Source organism: Corvus cornix, chromosome 1A (assembly GCF_000738735.6).
Source record: "Corvus cornix cornix isolate S_Up_H32 chromosome 1A, ASM73873v5, whole genome shotgun sequence".
In the NCBI taxonomy this organism is placed as follows: domain Eukaryota; kingdom Metazoa; phylum Chordata; class Aves; order Passeriformes; family Corvidae; genus Corvus; species Corvus cornix.
Genome location: NC_047057.1, coordinates 61,139,759 through 61,155,487, shown reverse-complemented (window position 1 = coordinate 61,155,487; position 15,729 = coordinate 61,139,759). Strand labels below are relative to the sequence as shown.

General features: G+C 43.5%; 1 protein-coding gene across 1 annotated transcript; it reads left to right on the top strand.

The window, feature by feature from the left end:
- The first annotated feature begins 5,551 nt into the window (after window positions 1–5,551).
- On the top strand, window positions 5,552–12,521 carry LOC109146091 (killer cell lectin-like receptor subfamily G member 1). The gene is made up of 6 exons (XM_019292393.3): window positions 5,552–5,634; window positions 6,113–6,334; window positions 7,281–7,379; window positions 7,718–7,869; window positions 8,331–8,434; window positions 11,803–12,521. Exons 2-6 carry the CDS (start codon window positions 6,115–6,117, stop codon window positions 11,933–11,935), a joined length of 708 nt encoding a protein of 235 aa, XP_019147938.2. The 5' UTR covers window positions 5,552–5,634; window positions 6,113–6,114; the 3' UTR covers window positions 11,936–12,521.
- The last annotated feature ends 3,208 nt before the right edge of the window (window positions 12,522–15,729 follow it).

Sequence of the window (15,729 nt, the reverse complement as noted above, 5' to 3'; positions counted from 1 at the left end):
CTTTGGTGAATAAACTATTCATTTAAAAAGTATTTGATTGCTTCAAACGTCCTGCTCAAGAATGGGATATTCAGAAAGGTCTTGCCTGTGAAAGATGGGTGTGTTTCAGGCAGGTAATACAATCCAAGAGCTGTGAAAGCATCCCCAGTGCTGCTGCAGACCTGACAAATAATGCACAGGAAACCTTGTTAAACAGAGAGCTAAAGGTAACAATTGCAGCACTGTTCTTAGAGCACAGAAAGCAATGCTCCAGTTTACACAAATGCTTGTATTTCATTTCTGTTGTGAAAACTCTGATCAAGGAAATCCATGGGAATTCAGGATGCTGAGCACCTCACAACCTCTAACAAAAGATCTGGTTTGGTTTCCCCTGAAAGCAAATCTTCTCCAAGACCCTGTTTATGAATTTGCCCACAGAAAGACATTTTTCCTGCTATATGATAAGATCTAATTGAATTTCCCTTCAATAAAGTGACCTTACTCATTCTAAGAATGTAAGCACTCTGATTTGTCTTCCCCAGGTTAACTTATGTTGGTTTGGAAGTGACTGAATCTAAATTAAAATAAGTTTTATAGTGGCATAAGTGTAATTGTACATGTGGAGTTGCCCTGGTTTAACTACTCTTCCTGCTTTTTAAAGTAGGCTATACAGAAGTCTTTTCCACACAGCAGTCTCCATTTTATGATCAGTGTAGACTCACCCATGAATCTCCTCCTTAGTGAACCCACTGAGGGCTTTGTGGAAATTATTCACAGTTGTTTCATGGAGAATCATGGCTTTTCAATTTTCAGAGAGAGACTTTGTTTTAGTTGTTTAACTGGAATATTTTGTTCCCATGAAAAATATTGGCTTTTAATTATTATATTTAATTTTCTCAAAGATGACAGGGCCATCTGCATAATTTAGTTATTTTCTGGTAGATTGTTCTCTGTTCTTCTCAAATGTTACTTGTCTTTCATTGCACATAAAGGTTTATCTCTGCTACCTGTCTTCTTCAGCCGTCTGATCACTTTTCAGTGAGAGACTGAATTAGATCCAATAGATCTCCTAAGGATGAGGAAATCCTGTCCAGAGCAGGCAGAGAGTGAAAAAAATCTTCCAAAAAGTGACAACAGACAGGAGGCACAGATACTAAATATTCCTGGTGTGATTTGGGCTCCACCATGCTTGGAATTTTCTGAAACCACATATGAGCAGTATGAGCTTTTTAAGAGGCTTTGAACTCCAAAATCTTTTTAGTGCTACAGTGGGTATGTTTCACAGGATTCCCATTCGGTCACACAGAAGCAGTAGTCTTGCTTTTCTGTGTTCACAGAATTGCATTTTTGGTGAGGACTGTGGTTTGGTCATGGGGATGTGAGTGCACTGGTTTATATGCTACCTCCTACAGGTTGTGGTTTTATTTATAGCAGGTGCTGCACCATCAAGAAATAGCAATAATTTCACACACCCCCCCCCCCCAAAAATCTTCCAGGCACATTAAAAGGCTAATTTTTTTTTACATTGGTTTCACATTAGTCTCATATTTTTGTATGGTTTAACAGGTCTTTCTACCTATGACAAAAGGAGGAGGTGGCCTGGGGTTTTCCTCTTGCCTTGTTTTTAAACAGCCCCCACTTCCCCAAGAGGCATTTTACTTCATAGAATCATAAGTAGAAGTCATAGAACGCCCCGAGTTGGAAGGGATCCACAAGGACCATTGAGTGGAATTGTTCTTCATGCTGATCTTAAACCAAAGATAAATAATGAGGGCATTAAAGACAAATTGCCTGTCTTGATTTTTCATTTCATTTTGCTCATCTTTTCAAGGTGTAGTGGTTTGGTCCAAAATGCTCATTACTGTTTATCTGCTGTGAGATAAGAATTAGGAGAAATGCAAAGCAGGCACCAAACTTGAAAGAATATAAAGAAGTTTATTAACAGACCTAAAAGAGGGAAAAAAAGAGGAAAAAAAAAAATTATACCACCTTCAGAACTCTCCTCCTCCCCCCACCTTCCTCCCTTCTCCCACTGGCAATGTAAAAAGACAACCCTTAAGATGTTCAGTCTGTTTACCACTTCCATAATAACCTTGTTCAGTCCATTTAGAAAGAGAAGTCTCTTCTTGCTCGTGCTATGAAAACATTATCACAACGAGACAGCCGCCCACTTCCAAATATTGTTCAGTCCATTTAGGAAGAGGAGTCTCTCTGCCTGCGTGTGAGTCCTTTCCCCCGACTTGCAGCTTTTCCCGCAACTGCTTTCGAGGGTCCACCCTTGAAGGTTTTTGGGGTACAATTTTAAGGTTGAGCTGTTCAGAAACAAAAACAGAGGCCCTTCTCCTTCCCTGGGAGCAAAGGGTCTTCCTCATCTTCATCGTTTGGACTATCTCTGGGAGCATCTCTAGGGACTGAGGTTTTCTCCTTTCCCGTTTGGAGCAAAAGTCCTCATCTGGTCCATCCCTCCCTGTCCAAACTTCTCATGAAATTACAGCTGCGTCAGCATCTGCCTATCTCAGTGCAGGTGCTTTTGCTCACGAGTTGAACACTCCACCCCCCATATCTTCATGAAATTACAACGGGATACTCTGATATATCATAGCTTCACAACAGAATTTCAGCTTTAAGCATCTCCTCTCTCTCTTCCCTCAGGTTTTCAGCTCTTCACAGCAATAAAAAAGGGTTAATCTCACCTCGGCCTTGCAGCTTTGCAGCTGGAATGTTGAATGTTTCTTATCGCAGTGGAGAGGGGGGAGAGCCGAGCCGCTCCGGCTGCCCACGGCAAGGCAGTGGGGGGGGTTCCACAGCTGGAACAGGTCCATGGCTTCAGGATGGCCGTGGCCCGGCCCGGCCTGGCCCAAGCAGGGCCTGGCCGGGCCCACTGGGCCCTGCTCGGGCCCTGCAGCCACCTGTGCCAGCGCCGGAAACGAGAGAGAGCTTGGAGGGGGAGTTTGTCTATTCTTAAATGTGTATCACAGAGGTGATCACAACTTTAAGTGGCTTAGAGAATTGTCCATATCCAAACTGGCCAGCTGATAGGTTCTATCAGTTCCCAGAGGAAACTGTAAGCACCCCTTAGCAAGGACATCCCTTCCGGGACTGTGCTTGCTAACCTATGACACAAGGTCAACAGCTTCAGAAATAAAACAACACAGAATTTCACATCCATCCTCTGATATTATGTGGAAAATGCTCTCTCTGTTATTTTATGTGTACCAGGTTTGTGTCTCTGTGGCTTATTATGCTCTTGTGCATTTAAATGGACCTTGACTGTAATGAAGTGGATGTACTCAGCTCCCACATGGCCTTGAAGAAGCATTTTATTTGTTTATTTGATCAGCTTCCTATGATTAGTACTTCAAAAGTCAGTACATGGAGGTGAAGGATGAGGCTTGGGTGGGTAAGAAGAGAATATTTTGATGTGGAAAGTCTATAGCAGAGCTGCTGCCACTGAAGACATCTTTCTTTACTTTTCACCTGAATCATTGCAACAAGAGTGAGAGCAATTAATTATTTGTGCCTGAGTCTGCCTGTGGTCAGTTGTTACTTTCTTCACTGTACCAATAGCACATCCACAGCTGAGCTGGAGCTCTCAGCTCTTGACCTCATTCTGTCTTCAAGACAAGCTGATGTTTCCTGCCTGGTTTAAACTAACATCTTCAGAAGAAGCATTTCCTGTGAGCTGGTGTTACATTTTCAAAGTGTGGATTTACTGTGGTTTACTGTTTGTGAGAAAAAAAGAGGAACCAGATACAAGTTGAATGGTCTGTGATCAAAGTTTTTTTTTTGAATGTGTATTTTCAGAACAAATATACTCCAGCTCCGAGCTCGAGGGGAGCATTTAGTTTGATGAGTTAGGTTTTAATAAGTGTAATTACTTAATCTCTTATGCTGAATTACTGATTTTATTGATTTAATTGAATTCAATCCTGCATTCTGTATTTAATTTTTTCAATATACAGTCAACGACAGCAGCACAGTGAAGAAATTAGGAATATGGGAGCAGTATTTAGATCCAGCTTGCTGGCAAGTGGGAGAAGTCTGATGTTTATGTCAAAAATCTGCCCACAAGGAGCCACAAACTTGTAAAACAGGGCTAAAGTTCTTCGGTCAGTGTTCATCCTTTGTGTGATTTCTGCTGTGTGCACAACTGATTCTGATCTTGCAGGTTATACTGCATGGCAGAATTACTAGGAGGAACTGTGCTAGCTTGTTTTGCCCCCTGAATCACTACCCTGTCTGGATGAGTTTGAAATATCAAAAGCCACAGAATTAGTCTATGAAAATGGGTTAATAGCATCCTGGAGCTCACTCCTACAGAACTGTCCCTGAAGATGGCATGGACCTGCCAGCCCCTTGAACCACGCACCACACAAAGTGCAGTGAGGGAGGAGGAGGAGATCTTTGGATGTGGAGGCTGTGAAAGATCTCCTTTAGACCTTATTAGGCCACACAGCACAAGACCGAGCAACCTGTCCAAGCCCAAGGGGTCTGCTTCAGTAGCCAAAAGTTTATTGTAAAGATTTATTTTAAAATGTCAGTTCCTGATGTCAGACTGGCTGTCCTCTTGTTCCCTGTCTTCTTGAAGACATTTGCTGTCTTCCAGTCTTCAGGGACCTCTCCCAATCAACTTTCAAAGGCCATTGAGAGTGCCCTTGCAATGACATCAGCTCCACTCGTGGGCTGTGGGAACTGGTGGCCCATGGACTTGTATAGGCACATTTCACTTACATGCTCCTCCACCAAGGGTAAGTCTACCTTGCACTTGACTTTATTACAGTTTTCATGTACCTGAGATGAAGAAGGCGCTGAGTCTATGTCCATTGTGACCACTGCATATTCAGCAGCAGGCCCACATTTTCTCCCTAGTTTTTGTCTTTCTTATGTACCTGGAGAAATCTTTCTTGCTGCCCTTCACATTCCCCCACAGATTCAAATCCAGGTAGTCTTTGGCTTTCCTAACCCCATTTGTGCAAGTTATGGAAATCTCTGGGTTTGCTGACACCTTGTACACTTGTTTTTTGTGTTTGAGTTTAGTCAGGAGCCCCTTGCTCATCCATGCAGGCCCACTGCCACCTTTGTTTTGTATCCTGCTTTTTGGGATGGACCATGTTCAGTTCAGAGCGATCCTTGGAAACCAACCAGCCAATTTCTCTTTTCCGTGTGAAGCGAAGTCCCAACTTATCCTTAAGCAAATGTGAGCAACTTTTTTCTACACAAATCAAAGAGTTGAGTGGAAAGGCTGATACTGTTGGACGGGTCAGAGAGACTGAAATTTTTGTTGTGGAAAAAGACTGGCAGTCCAAGCATATGATTTTAGTAATGGATTCTACAGATAGAACCTGTTCAATATATTCTCTTGCTCCGTGAACATGGTATTAAAAAACAGCTCAAACAGCATTTGGTGCAACTATGGCAGGAACAGGTTGTCATGGTTGTCACTGCAAGTCTCAAATGGTAGAGCTTAGCTCTGGAGTGGAAGAATTCAAATTTTCTGTGTGGGTCACCACAATACTTATTTCTCATCTCTCAGCTGCCCTCTTTCAGTCAGATGGTAATGGTTGCTTTGTCATCCCACAGAGTCACATAAGGAGAGTAGCACAGAGGCACCACCTGTTCTGCTATTACATTTCAGCTTCCTCCTGTGGAGTTAAGGTAATCCTCCCTCAATTTTCCTGTCCCAGTTCTCAGGCTCTCGTGTTTTGCTGTGTTGTTGATATAAATAAATTGGTATAATTAAGGATGTTGATACAGATCAAATGAGCCTGCATTGCTTTCGTTAACGGGGCTTGCAGTGAAAGAGAGAAATGCAATCTGTTAATTACCCCACTAGAATTACCTGTTTGCTACATGAGGAAATTGAATTCTTCAACTTTTTCATCTTGGTCAAGCCTAAATTGCTTATTTATATGATGTGAAGAATGCTAGATGGCTTCACTCCCCTGTCAAAGCAAGTTTCCCTGTCTAACAATGATTTATGGAGCATCCATGAGAGCAGCAGTTTAATCAAGAAAGATTGACTTCTTTGTGAGCTATTGTCATTGCTTAAACCATTTTGTATTCCAAAAAGCTGATGTATGACATTATTCCTTATGTATATTACTTTTCTGCTAATAATACGCTCTGTCATTAGATATGATTCCAAAGTGCTGTGAGGAAAGCTCTAGTGACCCAGGCCCAGGCTTTGTGGTGGATGGGACTTCTGAATTCCAAGTAAAGCAAAGTAAAGAAAAGCAACACTTAAAAGCATGTGTCAGGAATAAAAAGGAGCACATCTATCTGAATGTGAAATGCAGAACTGCTGAGAAACAAAGGAGACAAAGAACAGAGAAGGACGAGGACACCAAGAACAAAGGTAAAGTCTGTTATTAATGGAAAAGATACACACGTTAGTAAATAAGCAGTCTAGAAGATTTCATGTCTGAATCAGAGATTTGCATTTGTGTACTAAAAAGTTTTCCTTTCTGTCCTGCTGTTTGAGATTGGGAAGGATGGGCAGTTCAAGGTAGGTTAAAATTGGAGACTTGCAGCTCCAACAGAGTGATCTAAGAACTTCTGTTGATGCTGTATCAAAACACTCATTGTATTTGGACTTCCCTTCAGATGTAAACCTGAGTTGTGACTGATCAATAAGCCCCTACAGTGGGGTAAGTCTCAAGGGAGGGAGTCTCAGAGGAAAGTGCAATGTACTCATGAAGTATGCAGTGACTGAATATGGCTGGCAGGAAAAAAAACGGGACCAGAGAGATACCACTTTGTTGATTAACGTTTGTATCAGTTGGGTGGATCAGCTGATCACATCAGCTCGTTGTGTAAATTTTTGTCCATGAGTTAATCAAAAGAATGTGAATGTCTAAGTTAGCCAGACCAGCATGGGGGCAGTGTATATATTGCTCAGCCTAATACATATTTCTTCCTGGTGCCAGCCAGCGTTGCAATGGTGAGCAAATCATAAATTCTGCCACTGAGAATCACATTTGTATTGTGATTCATCTGTGTATTGAAATGGCTACATTCTGCTAATTTGCACTTGTGCTTCCAACACATAGCTGTGGTTGATTCTGCTAAATCAGAATCTGATGAAACATCACATGTCTTCAAATAAGCAAATTTGTTATTAAATGTTAAATTACCAATGTGTGGAATATTGAAAAGAACCCTGTCAGACATTGCTGGACTCTGACATGAGTGCAGGCTGAGGTAAACTGACACTGCAGTTTGACATGAATTATAGCTTTAGAGCTGATCCCATTGAGAAAACCTCACCTTTCTCACATTTATATTCTTTTTCTTCTTGTTAGGTTCTCCTGTTTCCTCTACTACCTGCTGGATTATTGCAGTGATTCTAGGGATCCTCTTCTTGGCATTGCTGGGAACAACAGTGGGTTTTATTACCAAGGGTAAATAAATCTCCTTCACTGAAAATACTTCATTTGAATTTAGAACTTTGTCAGGGAGCACAGTAGAGTTCTTGAAATCTGCTCATTGGTCCAAGAAGAACATGAACCTCTTCTTTTTAAAAGAAGACTTGCTCTCTCACTTATTTCCGTCTGGAAAATGGATGCCATTCACAGATTCCTTCAGAGACTGATTCTTTGCCTGTCTCAGAAGAGCTTTGGGGATGGCTTTACTGTAACTGGGGAGAATAATCTTCCGAAAGAACATATTTGTGAAAAGTGTTTGTAAGGAACTAGGCTATGACTATGAATGGGAAGAGACATGTATGATTCTTTTTCAGGCTGTCCATGTCCATGCTGCCCTGAGCAGTGGGTCACCTACAGAGACAAGTGTTACTCCTTCTCCAAGGAGAAGAAGGACTGGAATTCCAGCCAGGAATCCTGCCGGGCACAGGGGGCTCATCTCCTGGTGATCAGCAATACCAATGAAATGGTGGGTGCCTTTGCAGGGGCAAGGGCAGCATGAAGTGGGAGCAAGTCCCAGGCAGTTAGGGCCAGTTCCTCCCCTCTGGGAGGAAGGGAGAGTGTAAAAGGCTCCTGGGACCCCCCCACCACCTTCCTGCATTGGCAAGACAAGGCTTTCCCTTAGACACTTTGCAAGAGGGACTTGCTTCTCTCTGCCTGCCGCAGCTGAGCTTCGTTTGTCATGAGTTCAGCCCTCAGAACCCAGAGCTGAGGAAGCTGCCTGGCTCTCTGAAATGCTGAGTCTCACAAAGCAGGTCCCTGTAGGAAGGAAGGCAGTAGGTGTTCACATTGAGAGACGGCCCCAAAACTTCCTCTCTCACACAGCACTCCTTTCTTTGCCCTTCAGAACCCAGGACTTGGCTGGGTTTCTCCGTTTTAGGATCAGTTTCTCCGAGTCTACTGATCTCTCTGCCTTTGCATCCCTCCTAGGACTTCTTCCTGATAGAACACACCACATCCCACTGGATTGGTTTGCAGAGGAGCACTGATGGTGACTGGGCCTGGGAAGACGGCTCAAAACTGAGTGACAAAAAGTGAGTATGGTGTTTCCTTTGTACTTTTAGATAAAAGGTTTGAGATCCTTCCCCCCTCTTACATGAAAAGTCCCATCGGTATTTGACAGAAGTCAGCCAGCAATGAACACAGCTGCTAAGGGATGTTCAGAGTAGCCATAGGCGCTAGCAGATAAGGGCTTCCTCCTGCCCAGCTGCCAGATCCCAGCTGGGTGCATGTAGACCTGGGAGTCTCTATCCCAGGCTAATGGACACAGCTGCTACATTCCCGTCTGTAGGTCCCACCAGTTTTCTGTCCCAGAAACATAAACACAGTTACAGGCACACATGGAAGCAAAGGACTGTGACACAGCTGCCTGCAATCATCAGCTGCTCCCAGAGGCTCAGACCCATCCCTTGCTTTACCCGATCCCCTCTCTTTGCTCCCTGTCCTCTGAAAGTTCCTCAACAAGTTTTGCACAGGCACACAGGCCCACCTTGAATGTAGTCAAATCCTCCTGCTCCGCTTTCACCCCACCTTTCTTGTCAGTTACAAAGCCCAGGGTGCCCCTGTCCAAAGCTGTGCCTGGAGGTTTTTGACTGCCCATCAATTAGTAGCTGAAGACTTTTAGTCTTTGCAATTTTGTGTTACAGTGGGGATTACTGTAACACACGTATCAGACAAGGTGGCCTGTGGAAAAGAAATATATATGGACAGATTCTTGGTAGATGTTTCAGAGATGTTTATTTCTCCAGCCTCATGGCTGGGATCTGCCAAGGAACTGCGGCAATCACGGGACCCGAGGGTCCTTGCCCGTGCAGGGGAACACAAAACAACAATGGGGAACGAGGCTGACCAGGGGCAGGGAAACCCCGTGCCTCCCCCCAGGGCCCCTCTCCCAGGACCACATGGCAGGGGGAAGGGCCCCAACATTTCACCCGTTTATTTTAATAAAAGGAGATTTAAAACTTTACATTGAAAACAACTGGATAAACATAACAAGAACAGTTTTAAAACAAAACAAGCCACCCTCCTGAGCCTTTAAATGTCCAGACAGATTCTCTGGAACATCTTAAGGCTGACAGAAGGGAGACAGGACTCTCTGGGCATGCTTTGTGGGGAAACTGAGGCAGGAGAGGGTTTAATTTCTTCCCTCCCCCGTTTCATCCCCTCCTCGGCATTGGAGAGGAATTGTAGGGAAATGGAATTGTATAGGGAAGCCATGGGGTGAAAAACGGATTAGGAATAAACCGGGGATGGGGTAAATTTAGGAAGGGGTTCATATTGGGTATAGGATAAAAGGGGGAAGTAGGCTGTGGGTAGGGAAGTTGCTGGGATGGATATTGTTTATAATTTTGTGCATAATGGCTGCCTTTGACTGGAATACCTCCAGGCCCAGTGACATTTGCTGCTTGTAAACCCTTCTTTCCTTGCACTATATCAAATTGTACAACTTCCCCATCTCCTACACTTTGCAGGTAATTTTTAGGGTTATTCCTTTTAATGGCAGTTCTATGGATGAATAGATCTTCCCCTGTATCATCTCGTGTTATAAATCCATAGTTGTTTTTTTACATTGTACTGTTTCACAGTTCCTGTGATTTTCGTTGCTATAACGCCTCCTATCACGTGCTTGCGTGTTCGTCGTGGCTGCTTGTCCCGCGTGGCCGCCGCCTCGCCGACTCCGATGTCTCGGCCGGGCCCCCGCATTGCGGCTGCTCCGCGCCCTCCGAGCACTGCTGCTCCGGCGCGTGTCTGGGCTCTGCGTGGCCCCACGTCGCCATCGCCGCCGGCTCTGTGCCCTGTGAGCGGTTCTGCTCCACCAGCTCCACACTGCTTTGAGAGCAGCCCCGTTTTGGCTCGGCGCTGAGCGGCTTCTCGTGTCGCTGTGGAAACCGCCGCTTCTCCCTCCACAGGGCTCTCCGAGCCGTGTGCTCAGAGCCGGCTGCCACGCCGATGCCCGGTTCCTGGCTGCTCGTGGCCCACGGCACCCACGGCGCCTGCGGCATCGCTCCCTCACTCGCGGCCGCGTGGCCGGGGACCCCGAGACAGGGATGGGGTCCGCGATAAGGCGCGCGCTCCCGAGGGGGCCGGGCGCATCCAGCACAGGCACCTCCGCCAGCACGGCTGCAGTCACGCGCCACAGGGATGGCGGCCGCGCGGCCTCGGCCATGGGATTATGGCCATCCTCTGCTCTAGGGGTAATGGGACCATACAAATGCTCCTGAAGAGCTTCACTGATTGCAATTGATCCATGGAGAGGTTCTGTCGCTAGTCCATGTTTTGTTTGATCCCTTATCTTATCCCAGATCTCGTACCAAAAACACTCAAGACTAGTTCCAGGAGGATTAATATCAAAAAGTAAGTCTCGAGAAATATAGAAAAAATTTTTGAAAAGTCAGTTAAAAAAATGTTCTAGATCTCTCGGAACAAGTACTTTCTTGTTTTGTTGTTCAAGGATTCCTTCAACTTCTAGATACATTTCTTTCTGTGACTCAGAGCCACATTTCCCACGATTCTTCCATAGTCCAGAGAGAATATCCAAACCAAGATGAGAAGAGAGAGATCTAGAGTGGCTTTTACTCACGAATTTTCTGTCCTTAGGGATCGGTGTCTTGCCCGCATTCTCTACCATTTGTTACAGTGGGCATTACTGTAACATGCGTATCAAACAAGGCAGCCCGTGGAAAAGAAATATATATAGGCTGATTCTTGATAGATGTTTCAGAGATGTTTATTTCTCCAGCCGCATGGACGGGATCTGCCGAGGAACTGCTCAATCACGGGACCTGAGGGTCCTTGCCCGCGCAGGGAACACAAAACAACCAATGGGGAACGAGGCTGACCAGGGGCAGGGAAACCCCGTGCCTCCCCTCAGGGCCCCTCTCCCAGGGCTCCATGGCAGGGGGGAGGGACCCGAACAGTTTTGTCTGTTATTTCTTGAATGTTTGTGTCTGCGGATTTCTGTTTTATCACTTTGTCCTCATTATGCTCTTTTGCACTGAAGGAGTCCTTGGTTGGATAACCTTAATGAGGCAGAGGCTTCCACCTTTCACATACCCATAAAGATGATTTTAACGGGATACTTTAACTGGGATATTTTATACTTTCTGTCCCAAATGTGTTTAGTAGAACAGCAGAAAATCCCTTGTGGAACAGAACATTTTGCTCTTTAGCGATGGGAAATGGAGAGCCCAGTAAGAGACTGGAAAGACTGGCAATCTGCAAGTCTCCAGACAGGTCCCACTGCCAGACCTCCCGTGTCCCAGGATGGATCCTCCCTGACATCAGCTCATGAAGTCTAACTGCAGCAGATCTCTTCCCTCCAAAGCTGTGAGATGTTCTTCCGTCTGCCAAAGTGGAGATCCCTCTCTAATGTGCCTCTGCTTGTGTGCTCTGTCTCCCACAGGGTTAAGTCCAACAGCCGTGTGCAGAACTGCGCTGTTCTGCTGGGTGGTGCCATCCATGCTTCCAGCTGTGAAGTCCCTACCCCATGGATCTGTGAGAAATCTGTTCAATCACCTCTGTGGACCTTGCCTTAGGAGATATTCTTTGGAGAGCTGTGCTAAGGCCTGATTCCTGTGAAGTTTCTGTGAGAGGAGCTCAGAGAAAGCTCCTGAGAGCTCCTGGCTCCTGTGCCACATGCCACAGTGCAAGGAATGAATGCAGCTGCCACAGGAGGTCTGAGTGCTGCTGGATCCTGGCTCCATTCAGGATCACTCTGGTGATGTTCACATTCATAGCCCTCACCTAGTGACAGAGTCTTCAAAGTAGTAGAGAAGGGGGAGGATAGATTTCTCTGAGTCTCTCAGTCATTTTCAGAGGTACTTGAGCATTGTCACTGCTGTTTTGAAATCCTAGGGAGACATGAGCTTGTAATCTGTGAGCTCACACAAGCTCTGAGTTTATTTCTCTCTCGTGAACCATGGTGACGTGCACCAAAACTGAAAGCTAGCCTGAAGTTTGAAGTTGGCCTGTTTTTGCAAGTGATCAGATGATACCCACAGGACCATTCTAACCTAAATTCTTCTGTGGTTTATGTTTGTACCTGGAGAAAACTGGAGCAAGGCTTCTAGTGTTTCATTGCTGTGTAAATAGCTGCGAAGGAGTAAACCTGCTACCCTGCTGAGATGCAAATAAACATGAATTGCTTCTAACAATTTCTTCAGTAGTCACTTTTTCTGTTTTCCGCTCCAATATTATTGCTTAATGCATTAGGTAGTTAATAAATGGGCAAAAGGAAGCTGCTGCCAGGAACAGAGTCGGGAGAGCAGGGGGTGAAATACTTTGCAATAACACTGCAGCAGAAGTTCAGCTACAGCCACTGAAGTTTCCTACCCCAGCTCTGCCCAAGGGATTCAAGACTGACAAATTTACTTTTTTCTGTAACCAAATGAGTGCAGCCCTTTGTCTTCCAGTCCCTTTGTCCTAAGACCCACCTTGGCCATGGTTCAAGTGCCCTGCACCACCCCTAAATGGTCTGTTTGCCCCCTGCTCAGAGTTTCTTCCAGAACAGCTCTCTCCCGAAAGAAGTCCTGCCAGACCCTTCATCCAGCACTTCTTCCCATGGGATTCAGTGGACAGATAAATATAGTTCCCATTTTTGTGACAAGCAGGCCACAGTTACACAAAGTCCTGTGCTGTGCAACAACACCTTGACTACCTGACAGGATGACTGTGATAACTTTTTAGGGATAAACTGGTGTTATTTTATGACAGTATTTCTTAAAATACCAATGATTATTTTGTTAGGTTCATTGCCCTAAGCAGTGACATAATAAGTTATTAGAATTAGCTGGGAGAAGTATATTTGTTACAGCAATAAAGCTGTTTTTTACCAGTAAAATTGAGATGCTAGCGTAACACCCAGGAGGTTTGAGATGACAAAACAGTTGTTGCCTAAAGAATATTTCTGAAAATCTCATCTTTAGAACCCCTTTAGTATTCAAAAAAATGTAAGGTTAATTAAAATTATGCAAGAGTAATAGATTATTATTTTCCTGCATTCTTCATTGATACCTTAAAGAATGTTTAGTTCTCATAATACATTAGTTTATTATAAAATTGTAACCCATTCAGAAGCAATTAATTAACGTTGCAAAGTTACTTGTTTGTGTTCATTAGTTTTCTTTAAGAGCTATTCACTTCGAATTACAAAACCCAACACAGCATGTGAGAAAAACAGCAGAGGTGCTCCAAATACTTCAGTAAATTCTGTTGTTTTCTGTATTTCTTCCTAGCAGAATGTAAAGCAAATCAGGCAGGATTCTTGGCTTTTAAATTTCTCTCACCTGGGGTGTTGTTTTAGCCTCTGAGGAGCACTGTCCTGTTTAATATGTGTGATGGCTCCTCATGAATATACAAGTCTTTTCTCTGCACATGAAATTTGTGTCCTGTTCTCCCTTTAGAGTCTGAGGCACGAAAGAAATAGGATTGTGTTACTTCTGCAAGTTTGTGACATTTCCATAATCAACTATTAGGTTTATAAACTATACTGACAACACTGGAGATGTGGAAGATTATTTGGGCTATGGAGTGAAACCAGTGTTCACACATTAAAAAAAAAAATATATATATATATGTAGCACAGCTTTCTTTTAAAGGCACTGTACATTGCTAAGGTGCTCACCAGAAAAACAGAGGGAGAATATTAAATATATCTGCTTTGCTTTTTGTCTTGGTGAAAACCCTGTTAGCTTTCTGTTCTATGGTGCCTTCAGGGATAATGACTAAGCTTTTTCTTAGGGTATCTTATACAATTTGAAGGCAGTTCTGCTGTGTACACAGTGTCAGGAAAAAAAATGGGGAAAAAACAAGTTAGATAATCAGCATTTTTTAAAGAATTTGTATCTCTAGTCTATTTTGTTTAATAATATTAATCACAGAGGCAGAAGGGAATTTTTCACTGTGATCTGACTTCTTTTGTATTGCCAGCATTTTGGGTATTAGAAGGGTGAAATATTCAGTAATTCCACTATTCTGGTTTGGGGTGGAACTTTCAACTGATTTTCATATGAGAACTTCTGAGAATAGATGTTATTTTAACCAGCTAGTTTGGAAAGCAGAAGAAAATATCATGTGTGTAAAAAAAACCTGGCTTATCAACTTCCTACAGGAGCAGATGCTTCCAGATCTGGCAGTTCTTAGCACTTTGAACCTTTAAAATATGCTTTGCAACAGTAATTAGCTAGCAGCAAGTAATATGTTTGAAATAAACTTCCAATTAAATGTAATATTTCTGCAGACTTGCATTTTGATATTTTTAATACATTTAAATTCCTTTAAAATATTTTTCATTACTTCTTGACTGTAGTCTTGTCAGTTGTCATCAAATAAAGCATGTGGGTGAGTCAGACCTGCTAATTAATTTTGTTGTTCTGTTTGTTGTTTGGGGTTTTTTTCCAAATTCCCAAGTATTTTGATGAAATGCATTTGATTAGTGTTACATCCTCCAGGAAATAAAATTGCTTAAAGGAAACCTGATTTTATAAAATTACTTGTTTTGATGCCAGAGAAGGAGAGAGATTTTAAGCTGGTGCTTACAGACAAGGCAAGATGTTACTGTGCAACTCTACCAATCTCAGTGCCATGAATGTAGCCTAGAGCAGAACCTTGTCTCAGATTTTAGAACAGAGTACGCTCTGATAGAAGCCAAACTGAAGCTTTTCTGTAGTGCCAGTGAAAGCAGAAACAAGCAGCTAAGATTTTTCTTCCAGCGTAAATTCTTAAGGTTCCTTTGATGCTCTTTCCTAACCTTTAAAGACTCCTTGGTCCAGAGAAGTGTATGAGTTACTTTGTCATTGTTATACAGCTGGAAGGATATGGTTGTTCTCATTGCCACTGCAAATACTTTCACAGGATTGTCAAGTTTTTGGTTAAACTTCATAGCAGGGAATCCTACTTCATGTTGTGGTCTTGGGTCTTGCACTAACATTATTGAATCTGTCCCATCTGGTGACTTTATAATCTCTGTTCCACACTTCAGAGATTCATAGCTCCCACACCTCATCAGGCAGACAAATAAATATCTTACGTAAGCAGTGGTTATTTGAGTCCTTTTACTAAGACAGGAGTTTTTTAATAGAAAATGCTTATGGCAGTTGTTGAAAGTGGAAAACGAGAATAACTGGGGGTTTTCTGTCTCACACTAGGTTAGACTAGTTCAACCCATCTCTGTTTCTGTACTTTTTAAGAGGCAATGCAAAACTCCACAGAAAACACACTATCCCCCAATTGTAGCCATCCTAGAGATTTTTTCTCTGCTCTTTCCTTATCTAAATATGTCTTTCATTTTTACTGCTTTCAAAACTCCCACATTAGGCATGGCTTACATCTT